The following is a 19,069-nucleotide window of genomic DNA, read 5'->3' on the forward strand; positions in this document are numbered from 1 at the left end:
ATGGGCCACCAGAATTGCCAAGCATCATGGCAAATTCAGTGGTGCCTAGCAGGGGGTGTGGGAACCCAACCCGTCGTCCCAAGCCTCATATTGCCCAGCTTCCCCCCCCCCCCTCAACTCATCCCATGGGGGAAGCATCTGCTGCCTGGCTTCAGTTGATTCAATGCAACATGGGAAGCCTCCTGTGTTTGTGCCGCAGCGGCATGTGCCAGTTCCTCCCTAATTTTATGACAGAGCCCTGCTGGAAGGAATCCTACATCATGGAATGGGAACCAGAGGGCTCCATAGTAAAACTATAGAGCAGGGGTCCTCAAACTTTTTAAACAGAGGGCCAGGTCACAATCCCTCAAACTGTTGGAGGTCCAGATTATAATTTGAAAAAAGCATGAATGAATTCCTATGCACACTGCACATATCTTTTTTGTCGTGCAAAAACAATACAATAATTAAAATTAAGAACAATTTTAACAAATACGATGGGAAGTGTAGGCCTGCTTTTGGCTGATGAGATAGGATTGTTGTTGTTGCTGTGTGCTTTCAAGTCATTTCAGACTTAGGTTGACCCTGAGTGAGGGCCGGGTAAATGACCTTGGAGGGCCACATTCGGCCCTCGGGGCTTAGTTGGAGGACCCCTGCTATAGAGGAACCGGCACATGCTGCCAAAAAGTACCCCATCTAATGAGGTTGTTGGTTCTTCTTATGCCTATCAGGAGACCACCCAAAAGAGTGGGAGGGAGATACATCAGAAAGAAGAGATAAGTTTCTGTGAGTCCACAGAAGAGAGGTCTAATATGCTTATCTCTTTTACCTTCATATTAGAAAGTGTTTTACACCTGTGGGAAACATGGACAAAATTAGAAAATACAATGTTAGAAAAGTGGGGCAGGAGGGAAAGGAGACTTTTAACAGACTGTGCTTTTAGATGCTAACATGATAAGTTGATGAGTCAGAAGCAAAACTCTTATTATTCTTGAGCAATATTTTGTTGTTAATAAGTCATGGGATAATGCTTCTTAGGGAAAAATGAGTAAAACAGTGTATCAGATAATTTAAAATAGGAGCCCCCGGTGGCGCAGTGGGTTAAACCCCTGTGCCGGCAGGACTTTTTTTTTGTCGTGTCAGGAGTGACTTGAGAAACTGCAAGTTACATCTGGTATGAGAGAATTGGCCGTCTGCAAGGATATTGCCCAGGGGACGCCCGGATGATTGGGTATTTTTATCATCCTTGTGGGAGGTTTCTCTCATGTGCCCGCATGAGGAGCTGGAGCTGATAGAGGGAGCTCATCCGCCTCTGCCCAGATTTGAACCTGCGCCCTGTCGGTGTTCAGTCCTGCCGGCACAGGGGCTTAACCCACTGCGCCACCAGGGGTTCTGCCGGCTGGACTGAAGACCAACAGGTCACAGGTTCGAATTTGGAGAGAGGCGGATGAGCTCCCTCTATCAGCTCCAGCTCTCCATGCAGGGGCATGAGAGAAGCCTCCCACAAGGATGGCAAAACATCAAAACATCCGGGCGTCCCCTGGGCAACGTCCTTGCAGATGGCCAATTCTCTCACACCAGAAGCGACTTGTAATTTCTCAAGTCGCTCCTGACACGACAAAAAAAAAAGTTTATTTTAAAAGCCTCTACTTTCCCCCAACTTTCCTTTTCTTTTACCTTCCTTAAAAACAGATTATGAGCCTATGAGGAAAAAGGTATAATTCCGAAAAATGTACAGCATACAAAGCGCCTTACATAATATTCAATGGATGATTGTGATTATAAAACTTGAGGTAGAGGGATTTTGCAAGAAGCAAAATCATAGGGTAGAGTGAAAAAGTAGTGAATGTTCATGGTATAATATTTGTTTGTTTTTTTTCACCCTGAAAATGATGTGGGTAGAGAAAACTTGAAAGAGAAAAGAAATGCCAAGCTGAAACATCCTAGTTGGCCTATCCAAAAGTTGTCAACACACCTTTGAAATGGTCACATCACATAATATTTTGTAGTTTCAGATATGGTTGTTGTAGATTTTTCGGGCTATATGACCATAGCCATATAGCACGAAAAACCTACAACAACCCAGTGATTCTGGCCATGAAAGCCTTCGGCAATACAGTTTCAGATGTGTTGCAGTGAAAAATAGACTTCTTTGCAACTTTTTATATATTAGGGATAAAAGGCACAACTGAAATAAAGGATCATTCTGAATTGTTGTAAGGCACAGAGAAAGAGACGGGTAGCTAAGAATCTTATTCACTGTATAGTTTTAATTGGTTTTTAATACATACCGTATATACCCGAGTATAAGCCGACCTGAATATAAGCCGAGGCACCTAATTTTACCACAAAAAACTGGGAAAATGGATTGACTCGAATATAAGCTGAGGGCGAGAAATGCAGCAGCTACTGGTCAGTTTCAAAATAAAAATAGATACCAATGAAATTGTATTAATTTAGGTATCAGTAGGTTAAATGTTTTTGAATATTTACATAAAACTGTAATTCAAGATAAGACTGTTCAACTCTGATTAAACCATTATTTTAACCTTCTTCAATGTAGATATGCTTACTAGGCCTGTTTGATCAAGAAAAAATTTGTTTCTAAAATCGATTTGTAATTGGGGTGTTTTTTTGTTTCGATATTTAAAATATTTACAAAACTTTCCAAAAAAATGTTTTGTTATTTACGAAATTTCGTAAATATTTACAAAACATTTTAGAAACAAATTTTTTCTTGATCAAACAGGCCTACACAAACAAGCCCCCCTGGCCTAGTTTCCCGGGGACCCCTCAAGCTCTGAGGAGGCCTGCCTGCCATAGTTGTGGGCGAAATGTCAGGAGAGAATGCTGCTGGGGGCGTTTCCTGGCAGCCCGGAAAACGCACAGCAACCCGTTGATATATGATTGGCGTGACTAAAGCCATAACACGTATACTCTAATATATAAGCTCACATGGTAATCATAATAATGAATATTGAAGGCAGCCGGCGCCGCGAAGCCTGCCTGCGAGGCAAAGGGGGCAAAGGGGGGCCAGGGCGGCGAGGGAAGGAAGGCCCCCCAAAGGCAGGCGGGCAGGCGGGCAGGTGGGGCCCCCACCCAAACACCTGCAGCGCCCTTCCTCACCTCCACCTCCACCTTCTCTTCCTTCTCCTTCTCCTTCTTCCTGAAACGTGGACAGGGTCTGGCTGCGGGGTCTCCGAGCTCGGCAGCAAGGGCGCGCTGACGTCACTGCGCTGGCCTGGCCCGCGGAAGAGGAGGGGGAGGGGGAGGAGGGGGAGGGGGAGGGCGCAGCAGCCGGAGCCGATCGGATGGCGCGCGCGCTCCTGCGCCCTCCTCCTCCTCCATTAGCTGTGTTGCAGGAAGTGCCAGGAGGAGGAGGAGGAGGAGGAGGGCGCAGGAGCGCGCGCGCCATCCGATCGGCTCCGGCTGCTGCGCCCTCCCCCTCCCCCCTCCTCCCCCTCCCCCTCCTCTTCCGCGGGCCAGGCCAGCGCAGTGACGTCAGTGCGCCCTTGCTGCCGAGCTCGGAGACCCCGCAGCCAGACCCTGTCCACGTTTCAGGAAGAAGGAGAAGGAGAAGGAAGAGAAGGTGGAGGTGGAGGTGAGAAAGGGCGCTGCAGGTGTTTGGGTGGGGGCCCCACCTGCCCGCCTGCCCGCCTGCCTTTGGAGGAGGAGGGCGCAGGAGCGCGCGCGCCATCCGATCGGCTCCGGCTGCTGCGCCCTCCTCCTCCTCCTCCTGACACTTCCTGCAACACAGCTGGGAGGAGGAGGGCGCAGCAGCCGGAGCCGATCGGATGGCGCGCGCGCTCCTGCGCCCTCCTCCCAGCTGTGTTGCTCGCGCCGCCCCTTCGCCCCGCCCGCCCCATTTACTGCTGGGGTGCTTGGGAGCGCCGGATTGGCTCCCACTGGCACCAGCAGCACAGCAGCCTCCATCCCATTAACGAGACGAGCTGAAGCTCGTAAAAAAAATGGGGCTGCTGTTTCAATATTTTTAAACCTTCCGGGTTTGAAAATATGTTTTGAAATCGCGTCGGATATGGTAAAAATAACGATTAAATTACGAAATAACGAATTAACGAACTAAAACCGACAGGCCTAATGCTTACATGTCCTCCAATAATAATAGAGTAAAATTATAATAATAATAATAGAGTAAAATAATGGAATGTAATAACAGTAATAATTGAGTAAAATAATAAATGTAATAAAAATACAGTAAAATAATAAATGTAACAATAACAATAATAAATAGAGTAAAATAATAAATGTAATAATAACAACAATAATATAATAAATGTAACAACAACAACAACAACAAAGTAAAATAATAAATTACACTGACTCGAGTCTAAGCCGGGGGAGGTTTTTTCAGCCTAAAAAAAGGACTGAAAAACTAGGCTTATACTCAAGTACATACAGTAAGTTTCTTTTGCCTTAAATTGAATTTTCAACAATATACAAATCAATGTATTGTCGAAGGCTTTCATGGCCGGGATCACTGGGTTGTTGTAGGTTTTTCCGGGCTATATGGCCATGTTCTGGAGGCAATTTTTCTCCTGATGTTTCGCCTGCATCTATGGCAAGCAGACCTCACTACCTCTGAGGATGCTTGCCATAGATGCAGGCGAAACGTCAGGAGAAAAATTGCCTCCAGAACATGGCCATATAGCCCGGAAAAACCTGCAACAACCCAATATACAAATCAATTTAAAATTTCAGTTCATTGTACTCTCTATAATGAACTGAAATAGCACCAGCAAGAACATGAACCACAATGACATAATCCAAGCAAAACTACGGCGAGTAATTTGAAGTCATATTGATTTTGATATGAGAAATTCTTAACTCTTTCTTTGACTTCAATAAGATGTTAATATAATAATATACACCAGGATGGATGGGAGAATGCCTTACTACTACACCAGCATTTCTCAACCTGGGGGTCGGGACCCCTTGGGGGGTCACCAGGAGATGTCAGATGGGTCACCAAAGGCCATTAGAAGACACCGCATTTTCTGTTGGTCATGAAGATTCCATGTGTGAAGTTTGATCCAATTCTATCGTTGGTGGGGTTCAGAATGCTCTTTGATTGTAGGTGAACTATACATTCCAGCAAATACAACTCCCAAATGTCAAGGTCTATTACCCCCCAAACTCCACCAGTGTTCACATTTGGGCACATTGAGTATCTGTGCCAAGTTTGGTCCAGATCCATCATTGTTTGAGTCCACAGTGCTCTCTGGATGTAGGTGAACTACAACTCCAAAACTCAAGGTCAATGCCCACCAAACCCTTCCAGTATTTTCTCTTGGTAATGGGAATTCCGTGTGCCAAGTTTGGTTTAATTACATCATTGGTGGAGTTCAGAATGCTTTTTGATTGTAAGTAAGCTATAAATCCCAGGAACTACAACTCCCAAATGACAAAATCAGTTCTCCCCCCCCCCCCATTCCACTAGTATTCAAATATGAGCATATCACATATTTATATCAAATACATCCTGCATATCAGATATTTATATGATGCTTCATAACAGTAGCAAAATTACAGTTGTGAAGTAGCAACGAAAATAATGTTATGGTTGGGGGTCACCACAACATGAGGAACTGTATTAAGGGGTTGTGGCATTAGGAAGGTTGAGAAACACTGTACTACACAAATTACATTTCGCTTTGGTGCTTTGCTAAAATGTTCAAAATTGAAACCCCTTAATACATTTCAATCAAAAACATACATTTTTATTGCAATGTGGACTTGCTCTCAAATGAAATAATTTGGAACCATTTTGGGAAATTATTCAGCTGGAAATATAATGCATTAAAAAAAAGATGTTAAGCTAATCTTGCCGGCTGTACTGTGTGAATTAGCAATATGTATTCTGTCTAATAATCACACATTTATTACTGTTATTGTTAGCAAAAAAGAAAGAAAGGAAAGAAATGCCAAAGTGTTACTTTCTTCATTAATAAAGCACATGTGTTTGATCATCAGAACAATATTTCTACCAATGAAACTACTCAGTTAATCTGGCCAGGCTTGGAAACGTTTTGTATGTAGTGCTTTGGGGTTTTTTTTTTTTTTAGTATATCTCTTTTTAGTAATATATTAGGGCTGGGTAACCACAGAAAAAATTGTTTCTAAACTCGATTCGTTTTTAGGGGGTTTTTGAGTTTCATTTTTTAAAAGAATTCCGAAATTTTTGTTTAAAAAAGTTCAAAAAATATGAAATTTTGTAAATTACGAAACAATTATGAAACAATTACTAATCGATTTATTAATGGAGGACGCGATTGCGCAATATGCAAAAAAAACCCCTCCATATGGGACAGGGGGAACTTCTGAAGCTTTTCTCTCCCTCTGTTGTTGACTGTTGGTGTGATAATTTATTTTTTATCACTGATAAAACAAACAACAACCTAAAACTTGCACCAGACATACGGAAATAATAATGAAACAATTTCGAAACGATTTCGAAACGATTTCGAACCAATTACGAAATAAATTGAAAAATTCGTTTCGATTTTTAGTTGCTCCTGCATGGCTCAATATCGGATCGTAAGCTAATTTAAATACGAATCAATAACGAATTACGAAATTAACGAATGAAACCGCCCAGCCCTATAATATATATCTTACTTAGTAACGGACCGGTGAGATTGCTACAAAAAAATCCCAACAAGCTTGCCACTGACTCTTCAAATGATTTTCATGCATATGCTCCCTTTGGATCCCAGCAAGCTCAAGCCTGGATGCTGAATGGATTTATTTCTCATAAATTTCAACAGAACAACTTCTAGCAAGCTAAAGATGAATAAATTAAACTAGAGCACACATTAACTAATTGTTTACAAGATGTATATAAAGAGCGTTTTGTTGTTCATCAATTGATATGTCTACTCTGGTTGGGATTACCAATTCCACCATAAATGCTCTGCGCCTAGTAGACATCAGGTGAAAGGTCCTAACATTGGGAACTTCAAGTAATTGTCTTAAGTGGACTCTTAACTGCTTCCAGTTTGTGAAGGGAAACCACTGTGTGCTACTAGGAAAAGTTATCTCACAGAATTTGCCCATAGATCTCAATTTTAAATGGGTCTGCTGAAAAATATGTTCAAGGCAAAATTTGTGTATATTAAACATAAAGAAAGAAAAGATGTCATTGTTTCAGCCATCCATGTGGACAATTTTGAATTTTGGAAATCTAGAAAAGGGATATTTAGCATATACTACCATATGAATAAGGAGCCCCCGGTGGCGCAGTGGTTTAAAGCACTGAGCTGCTTAGCTTGTTGATCGAAAGGTTGCAGGTTCGATTCCAGGGAGCGGTGTGAGCTTCCGCTGTCAGCCCTAGCTTCTGCCAACCTAGCAGTTCGAAAACATGCAAATGTGAGTAGATCAATAGGTACCACTCCGGCGGGAAGGTAACGGCGCTACATGCAGTCATGCTGGCCACATGACCTTGGAGGTGTCTACGGACAACGCTGGCTCTTCAGCTTAGAAATGGAGATGAGCACCACACCCCAGAGTCAGACATGACTGGACTTAATGTCAGGGGACTACCTTTACCTTTTTAACCTTACCATATGAATAATACTTTTATGTCAATTAATCAACTGGTCTTTTTTCAATGGTGTCTAGAATTGCCCAAAGGAATTCTGAATCATCAGAATGAAACACTACACAGTGTGTCCTCATACATGTTTTACTTAGAACTAAACTCCACTTAATTTTGTGGGATGTATTCTGAAGTAAATACTGTATGTTTAAAGCTGAAAAATAATCGTTCTTACAGGAACAAAATTAGACAAGCTCTGAATTCTTTTGTTTAATGACTGGCAGGAATCACCCGATAACATTATGTAACACATTTTTTAAATCTTGGATTATAACTGTAATTTCCTAATTGTTTCTGTCATAAAAGAACACAGAAAGGGTTTATTAAACTGCAAATACTTTGGGTTGTAGGTTTTTTCGGGCTATATGGCCATGTTCTAGAGGCATTCTCTCCTGATGTTTTGCCTGCATCTATTCTGCTTTGGTTAGACCACACCTGGAATATTGTGTCCAATTCCGGGCACTACAATTCAAGAGAGATATTGACAAGCCGGAATGTGTCCAGAGGAGGGCGACTAAAATGATAAAGGGTCCGGAGAACAAGCCCTATGAGGAGCGGCTTAAGGAGCTGGGCATGTTTAACCTGAAGAAGAGAAGGCTGAGAGGAGATATGATAGCCATGTATAAATATGTGAGAGGAAGCCACATGGAGGAGGGAGCAAGCTTGTTTTCTGCTTCCCTGGAGACTAGGACGCGAGGCAATGGCTTCAAACTACAAGAAAGGAGATTCCATCTGAACATTAGGAAGAATTTCCTGACTGTGAGAGCCATTCAGCAGAGTGTGAGAGCAGTTCAACAGTGGAACTCTCTGCCCCGGAGTGTGGTGGAGGCTCCTTCTTTGGAAGCTTTTAAACAGAGGCTGGATACCATCTGTCAGGGGTGATTTGAATGCAATATTTCTGCTTCTTGGCAGGGGGTTGGACTGGATGGCCTGTGAGGTCTCTTCCAACTCTTTGATTCTATGATTCTAAGCCAAGCATCCTCAGAGGTAGTGAGGATGCTTGCCATAGATGCAGGCGAAACGTCAGGAGAGAATGCCTCTAGAACATGGTCATATAGCCCAAAAAAACCTACAACAACCCAGTGATTCCGGCCATGAAAGCCTTCGACAATGCAAATACTTTGTTTTTGTGGGACAACCTGCAACATGTTTTGCTATAGTTTTTCAATTAATATTTCATTGAATTTCAACCAATTCAACATAGGTTGTGGAAGCCACAAAAACAAAGTTTCTTAAGTATAACAACTACTTTTAAAGGAAGTAAGTACCACGCAATTAAACAGGAAGTAACTCTTTCAAACCAGGAACAGATTCCCCCCCACACACAAATTTCATTACATAGTGCAATAGAGATTTGTTCTCTTTGCCATATTCTCTCAATTATTCCATCTATCCTAAAACATCGTATAGCTGTCAAGTGTTGTTGTTCTTCTTCCTAAGCAACAAAACCAGGAAGGGATAAAGAGATGTGCAGCATATGGACATTTTTTAAATATCTCATACTCATTTACAAGCTTATTGAAAACACTAGAAAGTCTCAGATTTTGTTCCTATTTTATGTTGGAGATCCATACATTTTGTTCTTTTCTGAATATTTTCTATCAGCTCCCAGTACAACCAAAGAATGTTTATACCAGCTTTCCACGTCAATTTATTTTAATGCAGTATGAAATTGGAAATAGCAGGATCTAAATCTGGCATTTTTCTATCAATGTGGACAGGGGCGGCTCAACCCATTACGCAAAGTAAGCGTTTGCAGTATAGTTGATTTTGCCCAGGAGGTTCTTGAGGCGTTCTTGGGGGAAAATAGACCTTGACACATGCAAGTTGTAGTTACTGGGATGTATAGTTCACCTACAATCAAAGAGCATTCTGAACTCTACCAATGATGGAATTGAACCAAATTTGGCACACAGAACTCCCACAATGAACAGAAAATATATATCAGTGATTGGTTGGGGGGGGGGGGGGGCAAAATACTGATTGCTTACCGTTGAAAATTACCTAGGGCCACCTCTGAATGTGGGCATGGTTATAGTGGCTTCTTGAGGGGCAGAAAAGAGTATAAGGGAACTGAGTACATTCACAGTCCTCAGCTTCTGGCAGTTTTGAAGCTATGTGGCTTTCCTCCCCGGTTCCCATAGCTCTGTTCTGCAAAACCCTCTGATTTTTCAATTGAGCAGAAGAAACCTTCATCTTTATTCATTTTACAATATTGTTCTGGAAAGGTGATGCATATGGAAAAGTCCAAAGTCACATAGTAGTTTATTTTGCTAAGAAACTCAATCGAGATCAGGCCTTAATTTTTTTTCAAGGGATGGGCTGTATGGAAGAATGATTGCATTTCCTATTTTGAAGCAATGCATGCTCACTTCTCTTATTACTTGGCATCTGCCAGTTTGGGCGCTCATCAGAATTTACTCAGTTTTTCTTTGTCGTAATTGAGGGGAACAAATGCTTCAACGTCCAATATTTTCTTTCTGCAATTTCTTTCATTCACTGATGAAACAGATACCCAGTATTCCATTTTCACATACTCGAAACCAAATCTACAACTCCAACATATCTGTGTGCTAAACAGGTATGACTAATCCATGTTATGGGATTCGTAGCATGGGAGGGAATGCGGGCAATCTTGCTTGGCATTGGTACAGTAATGTGCTATGATCCATATGCCTGTTTTATCATTGAGCATTGAGCATCTCAGCAAGATACCAAGGAATGCCATCTGCCAGGAGACCCTTTTGAAGCAAACCAGGAAGAATCCCCCCACGGCATCAACATTAATTAGATGTTAATATCTTATGTTTAGAAAGTGAGACTAGGTAGAGAAACAATTACATGGCTTGATTTGAATATGTATCATAGAATCATAGAATCATAGAATCAAAGAGTTGGAAGAGACCTCATGGGCCATCCAGTCCAACCCCCTGCCAAGAAGCATTTCCTTTTGTGTTCCCGTTTACCCAACAGGAATGGTTCTGTCGTAAACAACAGACTCTTTTTTTCTATAGCTTTGAGCCCCATTTTTCCCTAATGGAAAACTTGTTCCTGAAATAATAATAATAATAATAATAATAATAATAATAATAACACTTTATTTGTACCCCACTACCATCTCCCCAAGGGACTCGATGCTGCTTACATGAGGCCGAGCCCGAATACAACAATACAAGCAAAACAACAGTACAAGCAATTAAAATAAAAACATAGACAATAAAATATACAACATTATCAATAAGTCAACACGCAATTAAAAACAGTGGGAAGGCCAAATGTAAAGTTAAAATGGAAATAATGCTGGGACATGGATGAAAGGTGATAGTGGCGTTTGTGGAAGGGCATACGAGCAGATCTAAAGAAATATAAAGTGCTTTGGAGGACAAAGTGCTATGGGATCATTATTCCAGGAAGGCACACTGGAACAACCACGTCTTCAAGCTCCTCCTAAAAACTGCCAAGGTTAGGGCCTGTCTGATGTCTTTAGGGAGTGAGTTCCAGAGTCGAGGGGAACTCGACTCTGGAACTCACTTCGAGGAGAAGATAGTTCCATAAGAGCCATGTGAGTTAGGATCTCTCTGTTTCGATGTGACAATTCATGGACACTATGGGTAGTAAACAGTACTCTTGTTTAAGACTTTCGATATTTTTTCGAGGCTTCATTCATTTGGGAAATAAATAATGTCTTTGTGGCACTCAAGTATTATATATATATATTTACAATACCTATTAGGAATGCCTACAACAAAGCCCAAACATGAATCTTGATGGGACTTGCATGTAAGACCTAGGTGCCACGATGTGCAGCCCTCCAAAAGAAATCTCCTTAGAAATAATAATAATAATAATAATAATAACAACAACAACAACAACAACAACAAAACTTTATTTGTATACCGCCACCACCTCCCCAAGGGACTCGGAGCGACTTACTTGACCAAGCCCAACAACCAGAGGTGACCCTAGGTAATTTTCAACGGTAAGCAAACAGTATTTTGACGCCCCCCACCCCCTCAACCAATCACTGATACATATTTTCTGTTCGTTGTGGGAGTTCTGTGTGCCATATTTGGTTCAATTCCATCATTGCTGGAGTTCAGAATGCTCTTTGATTGTAGGTGAACTATACATCCCAGTAACTACAACTCGCATATGTCAAGGTCTATTTCCCCCCAAGAGCACCCCTGGGCAAAATCAACTATACTGCAAACGCTTACTTTGCGTAATGGTTGAGCCGCCCCTGTAAACTTTACTGTGGGCAGAGATGCTCCAGATTGCTACCTATACCTGCAGGATCATGCCTTTTCACCTTGTTAGCTGGTGTGATGACTTTGCCAGATGTTATAGAGTTGCTTAGGTCATGGTACTAAAATTGCTCCGCTTCCCTCATTTTTGCCTCTTTGGGGCTTCTTTTCTGCAGCTTTATCTAACTTGACAAACATCATTAACTTTAATTGTTTGGAAATCTAAATGGGAATAACATTTTAGGGGAACAAAACTAAAGAAATTAACTACTACATGGAAAAACAAAAACTACATGGAAAAACAAAAAAAAACAACAACAGAACAACTATTTCTTGCACTAATCAAGATTTAAACAGGCGCTCAGCAGACTAGGCTGATATCCAAAAGTTACAGTACATTCAGAGGCGACCCTAGGTAATTTTCAACGGTAAGCAAACAGTATTTTGCCCCCGCCCCCCCAAATCACTGATATATATTTTCTGTTCGTCGCCGGAGTTCTGTGTGCCATATTTGGTTCAATTCCATCATTGGTGGTTCAGAATGCTCTTTGATTGTAGGTGAACTATACATCCCAGTAACTACAACTCGCATATGTCAAGGTCTATTTTCCCCCAAGAGCGCCTCAAGAGCGCCCCTGGGCAAAATCAACTATACTGCAAATGCTTACTTTGTGTAATGGGTTGAGCCGCCCCTGAATACATTTGTATATGGAAAGGTATGTTTCACATTGGACTGAGCCTATCTTTCAGCTCTATCTTTAGGCATGGTGTAGTACTTACAGAGGTGTCAAATATTATTTCGGTTTATTCAAAAGGTATTTTACAATGCTCACTTTTAGTATCCTCACACATGAGAAACATTTCCCCACGTCTGTGAACTACAGAAGATCACAAAATGCAGACTACCTCTCAATCCTATCCTGGTTTTAAATGTATAGTTTTAAAGGCTTCCTATAGAGATGATAATAAATGAAGGCTGCAGTCTTACCACTCACTTGCTCAGTTGAATTTAATGGGACTTCCTCAGAGTAAAGGAACAACTGGACTATAGCCAAATCCTTGTTAAACAAAAGCAGACAAGATGCATTTATTGTTTCTCTGAGTGAATAATAAAAAAACCCTGCAATCTAAGGTTTTCGGCAAAGTATGTGTCTGAGATATTTTACATCTGTTTTGGGCAAAAGCAGAAAAAGGTTCCCACAAAGAGGACATTTGCTTCTTTTCTTTCTTTCTTTAAACTTTAGAAGTCACATTTGTACAAGAGAAGCTTGAACTTGAATATATAGGAAATATATACACACTCATACACATACATCGGTCTTATCTGATACTACCACAAAAATATAAAGATATTCATTATTAATGCAGAATGCTATGAAGTAGATTATACTATGTAACACGATTTCTGTTCCTGGGTTATATATGCCATTTCCTAATTGGTTCTATCATAAAACATGGACAATAAATTGCAAAAACTTTGTTTTTGCAGGACATCCTTCAGCACATTTTGATCACCTCTGAGGATGCTTGCCATAGATAGAGGCGAAATGTCAGGAGAAATGCCTCTAGAACATGGCCATATAGCCCGAAAAAACCCACAAGAACTGAGACATTTTGCTATTGTTTTTCAACGAATATGTCATAGACCTGGGGTCCTCAAACTTTTTAAACAGAGGGCCAGATCACAGTCCCTCAAACTGTTGGAGGGCCGGATTATAATTTGAAAAAAAAACATGAATGAATTCCTATGCACACTGTACATATCTTATTTGTAGTGCAAAAAACCACTTAAAAACATAATTAAAATGAAGAACAATTTTAACAAATATAAACTTATTAGTATTTCAATGGGAAGTGTGAGCCTGCTTTTGGCTGATGAGATAAGATTCTTGTTATTGTGTGCTTTCAAGTCGTTTCAGACTTAGGTTGACCTAATTAGGTTTCAAGTCGTTTCAGAATTAGGACCAGGTAAATGACCCTGGAGGGCAGCATCTGGACTTAGTTTGAGGACCCCTGTCATAGAGTTTCAACCAATTCAATGTAGTTTGAGGCAGCCACAAAAAGAAACTTTCTGGAATAGAACAACTACTTTCAAACTAAGTACCACACACTTAAACAGGAAATAACAGTTTAAAACCAAGAACAGAAAAAAATCAAATTTTTCATAGTTTCATCAAAGGTTGTGAGACAAAGTATTTATTTTAATAAATTTACATCAGTGCCTATATTTCAAGTACAAGTTAATGTTAACAAATCAAAGCAAGGGATTAATATTTAAGCATTTCTGAAATTTGGGGAGCTTTTCTCCCTCTGAAATAATGGAACTTGTGCATCTTTATATATTTTCTCCCAGATTATAGACTATAAATTGCGTTTTGGTCTTGATTTGTAACCTTACAATGTTGCTAAAAGAATTTACGCCTAAATGCATTTATTTGCAACTGCACAACACCACCAAAATTTAGTTTTGTTTCTAAACCAGTAGCATCTTTTCCCACCAGGAACACGGTCCATATCGCAAAATATATACATGGTGTAGCTATCCACATGTGTATCATAATAACATTTTCCTCATTATGCACTATATCAGGGGTTCACAAACTTTTTAAAGAGAGGGCCAGGACACAGTCTCTCAAACTGTTGGAAGGCTGGATTATAATTTGAAAAAAAAAGAATGAATTCCTATGCACTTTGCACATATCTTATTTGTAGTTCAAAAAATACTTAAAAACAATACAATAATTAAAATTAAGAACAATTTCAACAAATATAAACTTATTAGTATTTCAATGGGAAGTGTGGGTTGCTTTTGGCTGATGAGATAGGATTGTTGATGTTGTTGTGTGCTTTCAAGTCGTTTTAGACTTAAGTTGACCCTGAGCAAGGGCCAGGTAAATGACCTTGGAGGGCCGCATCCGGACCCTGGGCCATAGTTTGAGGACCCCTGCACAATTCAAGAGAGATATTGACAAGCTGGAATGTGTCCAGAGGAGGGCGACTAAAATGATCAAGGGTCTGGAGAACAAGCCCTATGAGGAGCGGCTTGGGGAGCTGGGCATGTTTAGCCTGAAGAAGAGAAGGCTGAGAGGAGATATGATAGCCATGTATAAATATGTGAGAGGAAGCCACAGGGAGGAGGGAGCAAGCTTGTTTTCTGCTTCCCTGGAGACTAGGACGTGGAACAATGGCTTCAAACTACAAGAGAGGAGATTCCATCTGAACATGAGGAAGAACTTCCTGACTGTGAGAGCCGTTCAGCAGTGGAACTCTCTGCCCCGGAGTGTGGTGGAGGCTCCTTCTTTGGAAGCAGAGGCTGGATGGCCATTTGTCAGGGATGATTTGAATGCAATATTCCTGCTTCTTGGCAGGGGGTTGGACTGGATGGCCCATGAGGTCTCTTCCAACTCTTTGATTCTATGATTCTATGATTCTATATTATTGTCATCCCCCTGTGTTTCTATCAATGTTCCTAACACAGTAAATACATCATGTTTTCATTGATACATATGAAATAGTACTATAATTTGCATTGCAAAGGAAAAACTGCTATGTTGTTCTGACATTCTTCTGACCAAATGCAAATCATCATATCATATCATATTTAATTACTTATTAATCGCCCTCCATCTGAGAACGCTCTAGGCAATTTACAGCTAAATGAGGAATGTATTCCAAAAATGAATTCATTTTAAAAAGTATCTTGTTCAAAGAAAAGTGAAAGAAGATTTTTAGAAACAAAACAAAACAGGGCACCAAGTTTCGAGTAGAATCCATATGAATGATATTGCTTTGCGTTCAGTGGTAACAAATCAGACCCGAAGAGGGCAAAACAGCTGGATCTGTGTTTATCTTTCATATACAATGTGGGAGGGGCATCCCTCAAACAAAACAAACACTGGACATCTGTTTAACCTACAAACTCATGGAGTTGGCTTTTGAGGAAGGGCTGGCCCCTCACATTTGCCCCAAAAAGACAAGACTGTAAAAACACAGAATGCCTGCTTCCGTCATCTATTTCCAGATTCTGAAATGCATACTATCCTTCGATCCTTTGCTTTTCATTTGTACAGTATCTCTTGTCTTATTCTCCCTTTTCAAATCCTTTGCGACAAATGCAGACTTTCCAAAGTTAACTACTTTTTGCCATTCCCTTTGCGATATGAAATCTTCATGCTGACAGCTGCATTCTGTGTGTGTGTGTGTGTGTGTAGACATTTATATCTTGTATAGTCAGAGGCGGCCCTAGGTAATTTTCAACGGTAAGCACACAGTATTTTGTCCGCCCCCCCCCCCCCCAACTGTTTTCTGTTTGTCATGGGAGTTCTGTGTGCCACATTTGGTTCAATTCCATCATTGGTGGAGTTCAGAATGCTCTTTGATTGTAGGTGAACTATACATCCCAGTAACTACAACTCGCATATGTCAAGGTCTATTTTCCCCCAAGAGTGCCTCAAGAGCGCCCCTGGGCAAAATCAACTATACTGCGAATGCTTACTTTGCGTAATGGTTGAGCCGCCCCTGTGTATAGTCAATAATACCATCCTCCCATAGAAGATGCAGACTCTAATGTCATGAAGCATGAGGATTTCCCCTATAAATACAATTAAAAGCCATTTTCTTTAACTTTGCTTTGGGTTCCTGTTTTGGCTGAAAGCAAAAAAAAAAAAAAGGAGAAAAAGAGGGAAGGTTTTTTTTGTCATGTCAGGAGTGACTTGAGAAACTGCAAGTTGCTTCTGGTGTGAGAGAATTGGCCGTCTGCAAGGACGTTGCCCAGGGGACACCTGGATGATTTTTTAAATCATCATCATCATTTAATTACTTATTCATCGCCCTCCAACTGAGAATGCTGTAGGCGATTTACAGCTAAATTTGATGTTTTTATCATCCTTGTGGGAGGCTTCTCTCATGTCCCCGGATGAGGAGCTGGAGTTGATAGCGGGAGCTCATCCGCCTCTCCCCGGATTCGAACCTGTGACCTGTCAGTCTTCAGTCCTGCCGGCACAGTGCTTTAACCCACTGCGCCACAATCAGTTTCATGTTATCTATTCCACTGCACTCCCAAAAGCTTGCTCAAAGGGCCAAGTTTTTACTTTTTTAGTGGCTTAACCCACTGCGCCACCGCAGAGGGAAGTGAAGGCTTGTAATAGAATTTTTCAAATTGATCTAAGTCTGAAAATAAGAGATCTAAAAATTAAAACTGATGTCTTTGTTGGTATGACAACAGAGGGAAGAAAGGCTTCTTTATGAATCTAACCCTACAACAGCTGTATAATTTTAGTTTTCCAGAAAAGGAACTGAGGAAGGACTACCAAGTGAGATTTCGATCTTACAACATTCAACCTTTATCAGTTGACACCCCCAACCTCCTCCTATTTGGAAGCCCTGTTGTACAATGCAAACTTATACATTTCACGTCCCCCCCAAAGTAATAAGAACCCGCCACCTACCAATTTGGCAGTTGCGCTGTCTTCACCCGGATGCTGCCGACTAGTGTGAGGTGGACATGGACCAAGCGCCTTCCATCCTCCACACCGAAAAGGCATAACTGAGCCTCTCGTGAGCCACATAGCTGCAACTGGTCATCTTATTGTCCATCTCATCGCTCTGGAGAACCTGGTAGAGGAAGTCTATGTACCTGGAAGCCAGTTTGAGAGTCTGGATTTTACTGAGTTTGTCAGAAGGTAGGGTAGGGATGATTTTCCTTAAGGCAGCAAACGCTTCGTTGAGAGATTGAGTCCTCTGCCTCTCTCGGACGTTAGCCAGAATCCGTTGGCTTTGGAGCTCCTCATAGGACTGGGCTCCCGGGCTGGACTTCTTTCCCCTTTTGCCTGGGGTCGGGCTTCCATCTTCACTGGACTTCTTACTGCATCTCCTCTTCCTCCCAAATCTCTTTGGCTGCCTCTCCAGCTCCTCTTCGCTGGTCCCTAAGCTGTCCACAGGAGAAACAGGAGAACTAGAACTTTCTTCCATTCTTTCTGCAAGGAAGGGAGGGCGGGAGGGAGGGAGGCAAAAAGGAATTCTCCCCCCTCCTCAAATGGTGGGTGTCTCTCTGTGTATTTTAAAAGTGTGTTTTAAATTCCAGAGACACAGCCTTTGGAAAAACAGAAAGGGTTTTGCTGAGCAAACGTTTTCCAGGTCTCTTGAAGGGATCTTATTTCAAGGACCGGGCTGTGCAAAAAATTGAGGTCTTGGAGAGAGGAAGTTATTCTAACTTTTTTGGAAACTTTAGCTGAGCTCAGTTGCTAAATAGTTGACAGAAATGAGGGAGATGCAGGGCTGCTCTCTGATTGGACCAGCAGGCCAGGGGGAGGAAAACAGTTTCCCCAGCTAACGTTTTACAGTTTTAGGTTACAGTTAACAAAACCTTGGACACGCACCTACAATAAGGCACAACTATGACTTCCACCTCACACACCCCGTTCTGTGCATACAAATTTGTGGTTATGCCGAACTTCAAAATCAAATATCTCATTAGGTATTTCTCTGTTTTTTGTATTGCTGTAAGTTTGTAGAAGCTGTTGTTAAATTAATAGAATATGCTCCAGATACTAGTAGGAGGTTTAAGTACGAGATTTAAATTTTTGTGAGGTGTGGGGGCCTTGAATTTTTTTTCTGAATGAATCCCTTCCTCAGCCACCTCAAACTGCCTGAACATCAAGCAAAAAGTGGGCACTAGAAACAATATCATACGAAAGCTGACTGGCACAACCTCGGGATCACAACCAGACACAGTGAAGACATCTGCCCTTGCACTATGCTACTCTGCTGCTGAGTACGCATGCCCAGTGTGGAACACATCTCAACACACTAAAACAGTGGATGTGGCTCTTAATGAGACATGCCGCATTATCACAGGGTGTCTGCGCCCTACACCACTGGAGAAATTACACTGTCTAGCCGGTATTGCACCACCTGACATCCGCCAGGAAGTAGCAGCCAATAGTGAAAGGACCAAGGCAGAGACATCTCCAGCTCATCCCCTGTTTGGGTATCGTTCAGCACGTCAATGACTTAAATGAAGAAATAGTTTTCTAAGATCTACAGAGACACTTGCTGGAAAACCTCAGCAAGCAAGAGTCCAAAAGTGGCAGGCTCAAACCCAGAAACTCAATCCGTGGGTGATACCAAATGAGAGACTCCCCCCTGGGCACACAGAAGACTGGGTGACTTGGAAGGCACTGAACAGACTGCACTCTGGCACCACGAGATGCAGAGCCAACCTTCAGAAATG

At 41.6% G+C, this 19,069-nt stretch overlaps 1 protein-coding gene across 1 annotated transcript in view; it reads right to left on the minus strand.

The window, feature by feature from the left end:
* Nucleotides 1-18,066, minus strand: part of TWIST2 (twist family bHLH transcription factor 2) — a 45,068-nt gene extending 27,002 nt beyond the window's left edge. Inside the window, exon 1 of the mRNA XM_060784016.2 lies at nt 17,286-18,066. Coding sequence (XP_060639999.2) covers nt 17,326-17,808 — 483 coding nt within the window. The 5' untranslated portion in view covers nt 17,809-18,066 and the 3' untranslated portion in view covers nt 17,286-17,325. The remainder of the gene's footprint in view (nt 1-17,285) is intronic.
* Between the last annotated feature and the right edge of the window lie 1,003 nt (nt 18,067-19,069).

The sequence above is a fragment of the Anolis sagrei genome, chromosome 1, assembly GCF_037176765.1.
Source record: "Anolis sagrei isolate rAnoSag1 chromosome 1, rAnoSag1.mat, whole genome shotgun sequence".
Taxonomy (NCBI): Eukaryota; Metazoa; Chordata; class Lepidosauria; order Squamata; family Dactyloidae; genus Anolis; species Anolis sagrei.